Below are 6548 nucleotides of genomic sequence, written 5' to 3'. Positions count from 1 at the left end.
CTCCACATAATGATCAATATTTTTAAAGGAATTAAATCTTTCTTAAGAGCCGAGCATTCATGAACCGCTCATTGCTCGCACACGTGCACGCTCACTAGTCTGGGTAAAAACAACTGGAGCTTTCTGTGGTCTCTGAGTCAATAGCCAGGGTCTGTTTTTTTTTATATCGCAAGTCACATAGTTATCGCAATATTAAACAACATTAACGCATATCGCATGTTTACCTTATATCATGCAGCCCTAGTCTGAGGACCAAAATATGGTAAGTAACATGGACAAGTCATTAATAGTAAGCACTGTTTTTGGAATCTTTGCTACATAGTATTACATTTTGCTAAATAAATTAAATTTTTGTAAATCTCACTCTCAGTGGTCCTGTAAGACCCTCACTCCAATATGTTATAGTATAATTAAAGAAGCTTTAGTCAAACATAACAAAAATGATTAATGAAGAAAACAAAATTGGTGGACTGGGTATTAACTGATCCGTAAAGTTTGGGAACCACTGGTGTAAAGACTGATAACCCTCTCCACATTGACTTCAACTTGTTTAAGTGAAATAGTGAATAGTAATCGTAACAGTAATATTTAAGGATACCAAATCTAACAATGTCAGAATCTGTCTTAAAAACTCACCATGTTTAATGTGTGTCTTTTTAAAGGACAGACACAAACACAATGTTTAAATCCTCAAAGAGTGTATGTGCTAACCTCGGTAGACGGGTCATATGTGGCTGTGGTCCTCATGGCTCTGGTGTTGCTGCCATGACTCAGTTCAGTCAGTGCAAAGCATCCAAATGTCTATAAAAAGATACATGCAGTAAAAGGTAAGGTTGACATGTAATTTAGCTGATGCTTTTATCAAAAGCACCTTGTAATTTCTTCATTCAACATCTTTGAGGGGTCATTCGGGGTTCAGCATGATGCTTGTATGCAGATTGGGAAGACTGGGAATCGAACCGCCGAAATTTTGGTGGAAGAGTGACTACTCTCCATCACCGCCACCCCATAAGTTACCAGTGACTGTTGAAATTATGTTGATTGAGGAGTTGGATGAAGACATGAGTGATGATTTCTCAAAAAAGAAAGAACTCAGGGTTGACGCAGGATGATGAGTTCAAAAAAAGTTGATTTGACACAGTTGACACCTGTAATAACAGTAACAGTTTAATACTTTTTAAGGCCCTATCTATATAAAAAAAGGGCGTTCTAATTTGTCTTATTCTAATTGAGTGATATTATCTAATGAAAAAGCAGCCATGTGCAGTAATATAAGAATTTGTGGATGTGATACATTGAAATCCATCGAGATGCGACGTTGTGCATTTAAATCGTTGACTGCTGAATCGTAATGGAATCGTGAGGCTAGTGAAGATGCACACCTCTAGTGAGCACACAGTCATCGGCAGTCATGTCAGACAGCCGGAGTGTGAAGTTGTGATGAACAAATGACTAAGCTACCACTGCCTCTAGTGCCTCCAGTGCCTCCAAATTGTTAACTTCATAAATGTTTGTCATTTCTGAAGTGCATTTTTAGCCTGTCAAAAATGTGAGCAACTGTCAAATACACATCAACATTCAATGTGTGGCTATGGTAATGGCGCTCAAAGCAAACAGACAACATTCACAAGATGTCTTCATCACACTCTGGATCTGGCCTGGATAGGTTTGCTGCAGACTGGATAATATATAGTGAAGTTGAAAGAACTCAAACAAAAACTTCAAATTTTGATTGTCACGCCAAGGACATTCAACTAAACCTCATTAAGAGTACAACTCTTCATTCTGCCGGTTTTTTGATTACACTGACCCAATATGAAGGACAACTGAATAATCCTGTTCGGTTGGTTTAATGTACAATGCATGAAATGTCAAACCTATTAACTATTTTCATATCTCTCCTGAGATGATCACTCTCTTCTACAGAAGTTTTATTGAATCTGTTCTAACCTTCTATATTGTTGTTTGGTATGGAAACTTCAATCTGGCAAGTAAAACAAGAATAGTGGCCCTTGTTAACATCGCCAGTAAGATCACACAGAGTCAGACCACGCTCTCTGTCATGTATAACAGACAGGTCATTCGGAGGGCAAATGCTATATTGGACTGTTGTCATCTTTCTCTCAAGAGGGAGTTCGAACTTTTTCCCTCATCTATTCTATATTTGTAAGTGTTTGAAAGGTTTTATTTCCCTGTACTTGCTGAAATTAGTTTATTTTGGACACTTTTGTGGCAAAGGAGGTTGCCACTGGAGTCTCCCAACAGCAGCCATACACAAATCATTCGGTATTCAGTATCTTTATTTATGGAACACGGCCGCAAACACAAATTAAACAAAAAATTGGCCAGGACTTTCTGCTTGCCTGCTCAGCTCTGTCCAGTCGCTTCCTGTCATACAGCGTGTCTCTCTTCTCCTTCATAAGTTTCTGTAATGTGTATCTCTGATTGTGGCAGCTCTCCTGCTGCCTTTTTCAATCCAGGGAGAACTAATTGGCCCACTAACCTGGCGATCAACTCTCCCTGGTTCACCTGGAGGTGCTCCGATGAGCCACCTCCACACGGTTGTTGATGTTGGTGTTTTTGTCTCTTTGCAAACTCTTGACGCACACCAAATTTCCCCTTGTGAGACAATAAAGCTTACTTAACATAACCTAAGATACGGTCACTGAGCTGGACAGACTCCAACTGGACTGTGGGAAGTGGAGGAAAGGAAGAGGGCTGGTAGTGTTCGTGAATTATATATTGTAGCCAGCAGTGCTGTCAGAAAATATAACTGTTGGCAATTTTAAGGAGATGGCACCCCCTCTCATTCTCCTTCAGACTGCCTACTGGTTTCATTATAACTTTTACTTTTGAGATAATTTTTCTAGAGATTTTGAAAGCAATCTATCACTAATTTGTATGAGAACATTGTACAGTTTGCTGTTAACATCATTCCACACTTGCCCTATACAAATCTATGCGAGAGCTAAGGAGTAGAGATGTGTGGCATCCCTGTAAAATTGCCACACTGGATTTTTCATTTTTAGCCATGAATAAAAACATTGACACAACAATAAGGTGGTGTTACTTGCAGTGTGAAGCTGTGTCTTACCGTCATGTTGTCAGTGTTTTCAACATATTTCTGATGTCTCCGTGATCCAGAGTTGGCAATAGTTGCTCCAAACATCTAAAACAAAAGATAGAGAAAGTTCTAGCAGCCATGAAGTGTTAATTAATAAACATTAATGTTAGGATGCTAAACTGCTTATTTATCTGGATTAATTATTTTTCATCATTTTACTTTAGCACATGCCTTTAACTAATTAGCGGAAAACAACAAATTATTGGGGATCCTGATGGGAATATCATGAATTATTGAAGTACTTGCAGTAGTGAGTACATTTTAATTCAGGCTTTTACCATCATGGCTGAAAGCTGCTTGGTTGAGCAGAAATGTTAGTTGGTCAGTTAAAAAGGCAATTACTAATGACCTGAATGGTTGAAGTTTGGAGAGTAGTAATCAGTTGCAGTCTTACATGCTTCTCTCCTCTTCTTTAAGAGCTGTCACCCACCCCCGATAGCCTATAGAAAATGTGTCTGTTGCCCAACCACCTAAATTAATTAAATCAAAAGGTGAACAGGAGGAGTAATACATTAAACATAAAAGTTGATATAATCACTATATCTCTACCAAAAAACAGAAGGATAAAAGGTGGTTTATTAAATATCAGGTCACTCAATCCAAAGTCCCTACTTATCAATGATCTGAATCAGTTAGATGTACTGCATCTAACTGAAACCTCGGTGGAAATAGCTGAATATGTAGGTTTAAATGAAGTGACGCCCCCCGACCAATATTAATACTCATATTCTTCGTAGCACAGGCAGAGGTGGAGAGGTCGCAACAATCTTTAGGTCTGAATTATCCATCAACCCTTCACCTAAAAGTGTTATAACTTATTTAAAAATCTGCCTAGTTAAAGCCTGAAATCACATTACCAGTTCATCTAGTTATCATATTTGGTTCATATATGGTTTGCACCAGACATCACATGTTTCGCACACTCTAATGGAAAGGTTGCATTATTTGTCGGTAAACTAGGAGAAAGTAGAGCCCAGTGAAACATGATAATTTGTTACATTAACCGGGTCTTTTTACATATTGTAATAGATTTTCACACAGTGTGTGCGCTGTCTGGGCTTATGCACGCACGCACGCACGTATGTAAGTATGTTTGTGTGGCTGATGAGAAACCCTACCCCACTGCTTTTCAAAGTGGGGGTCCTGACCCCTAGGGGGGTCTCTAGGGGGCGCCAGGGGGGGCATGGAAACAGTAAGGGATGTGACAATGTGAAAATAAAAATAAAATTATTAATTATTACATTAAATGCTGTGTGCCTGAGAAATAGTTAGATACTTTCTGCTAAAGGCAACAATGGACACATTCCATCCCCTATCCTTATGACCTATTTCCTGTCAAATTAATAGGATCACAAGTAGACAATAAATAACAAATTAACCATCAATACACCCAAAAATACAAAACATCTTATATCATAACAAACAAAATAGTAATATAATAACGTCTTTCTTTAACTTATTTACGGCTCCTACGTGTGGAAATGAACGTTCTTAACTATTACGTTTATTGCTCTTTGAAAAGGCCGAACTTGCATGATTATCCTATAATATTATTATTATATCAGTAGTTTAAAATGGAGTCATGCAAAGAGTCCATTTTGCATCAAAAGAATAACTGTTTGAGAAAGATAAACTGGAGTTTATTAAAAAAGTAATGTAAATTGTCTTTGTCAAACCTATCAGTTAAATTGCGAACACAACATGGCCTTTGAAAATGTGATATTTTCATCATGTCCAGTGTTACATTTTGCATGCCTCCCACCACAGCCATGCATACTCACCCCTTTGTTGAGGGAGTACTTAGAGGTCATGGACCAGTCATACATGCCCAGACAGTCACTGAGAATAGCACTCTTCCAGGGATTGGTCATTGCCTCATCCTTTGTTATGAAGTCATAGCGGAAGAGCTGCTTCACCCTGCAGATTTACACAAGCTTGATTTTTTCCTATATGTACAATTCATAAATATCAAACACAGCAAATAACAGATTATGTTTCTCGTGGTAAAAATACATGTAATTAAATAAAAAACAATATGCCCTAAATTCCCTAGCTACAATAGTGAAACTGCATCTTATGTTGATACCTGAGAAAGGTCAGCTCTCTCATTTTCTCCATAGCAATGTCTTCACCGGATTGACGAGCAAACAGAGGATCATTCTCCAGTGTCTTAAAAACATGTTGCTGTAGAAAAACAAGAGTATAAACAAGTAAAATGTTATAAAATATATAAGGTATTTGCATGTTAAATGTTGACGCCAAAATTGGTCACTGAAATAGTTTAAAATTTCAGTTTCAACTTTGAGGCCCTGTGGGAACTTCAATTGTTCACTTGCACACAAGAGCCTAAAGCAATCAGAGGCTTTGGATTACAATTCATGCTCTGCTGCAATATCACAGTCAGTACATTTTCTTGACTTGCTGTTAATGCTCGTGTCGACATCCCATCGTCAAGTTCTATTTTGTGTGGTTATTCCCACATTGCTGATTCGTCCATGTAAGAGACGGAAGCGAGGTGTACACACAAGACAGAGGAAGTGTCCCCCAAGGAAAGATAAATGTAATACAAATTAGAGTTGAGAACTGGAAGAGATAGAGAGGCATAATAATAGTACAGTGGTTTGGTGTGGTGATTTTAGTGGGCACAGTGCAACATTGGGAAGTGACCGAACAGAAGCTCATAGTCAGGTTATTAAATTGCTAAATGAGAGCAATTTTGTTTGCTTAAATGATGGCAGCTATACAAGAGTCTGGTCTGGACCTCACACTGGTATATCAAGTAACATTGCAGCAAGATTAGATTAGACAGTGTATCAAGAAGGAACTACAGGGAATGATCATTAGCCAGTCTGGTGCAAGATAAATATTGCTTCTTCACAGATCAAAGAGAGTACTGGTGGAAAGTGGATCTTGGCAAAAGCAAATAGGGGGAAAAAATTGAAATAAAGTGACTGACGTCTAAGCCAGCTTAATGAGGAAATGAGTAGAGAAGTGCTTTCCAGCTTAATAAAGCAAGGCACTATAGCAGGGGCCAAAAAAGTGAAGGAAAGGTAAAGTAGTCAAAAGAACCCACAACTTGCAGCACCTGATTCAGTATAAGCAAGCTCAGGCAGTTGAGAAGGACAATAACAAAGGCTAAAAGAACACATTAGAGGAATAACTGGGACTCAATAGGTTAAACAAAGGTTGGAGAAGTGTGGGGGATGATTAAGAAGATGGGAGGGGGCAGGAGGGAGTGGAGTTACCCTGTTCTGACAGATGGAAGTAAGTATCATAGCAGCTACAAATAAAGAAAAGGCAGAAGTGATAGTAAACATAAATTAATGTACATAGTTATCATAAGAAGGGAAAAGAGGCAGAGAGAGAAAAAAGTCTGAAAATAGAGAAGCATTGGGCAGAAAAACTCATTTTGATGGGCTGGAAA

General features: G+C 38.4%; 1 protein-coding gene across 2 annotated transcripts in view; it reads right to left on the bottom strand.

Annotated features, from left to right (window-relative positions):
• acox3 (acyl-CoA oxidase 3, pristanoyl) overlaps window positions 1-6548 on the bottom strand; it is a 35766-nt gene that overhangs the window by 19875 nt on the left and 9343 nt on the right. The window contains exons 3-6 of one of the 2 annotated variants that reach the window (XM_061066301.1): window positions 5211-5308; window positions 4906-5041; window positions 3095-3169; window positions 712-801 (exon numbers count right to left, since the gene is read on the bottom strand). In XM_061066301.1, the coding sequence (XP_060922284.1) occupies window positions 712-801; window positions 3095-3169; window positions 4906-5041; window positions 5211-5308 (399 nt within the window). Of the gene's footprint in view, window positions 1-711; window positions 802-3094; window positions 3170-3473; window positions 3570-4905; window positions 5042-5210; window positions 5309-6548 lie in introns of those variants that run through there. The other variant, XM_061066302.1, reaches the window with a different exon arrangement.

This window comes from Limanda limanda, chromosome 22, assembly GCF_963576545.1.
Source record: "Limanda limanda chromosome 22, fLimLim1.1, whole genome shotgun sequence".
Classification (NCBI taxonomy): Eukaryota; Metazoa; Chordata; class Actinopteri; order Pleuronectiformes; family Pleuronectidae; genus Limanda; species Limanda limanda.
The sequence above is the reverse complement of the archived record's forward strand: the minus strand, read 5'-3'. Positions and strand labels throughout refer to the sequence as shown.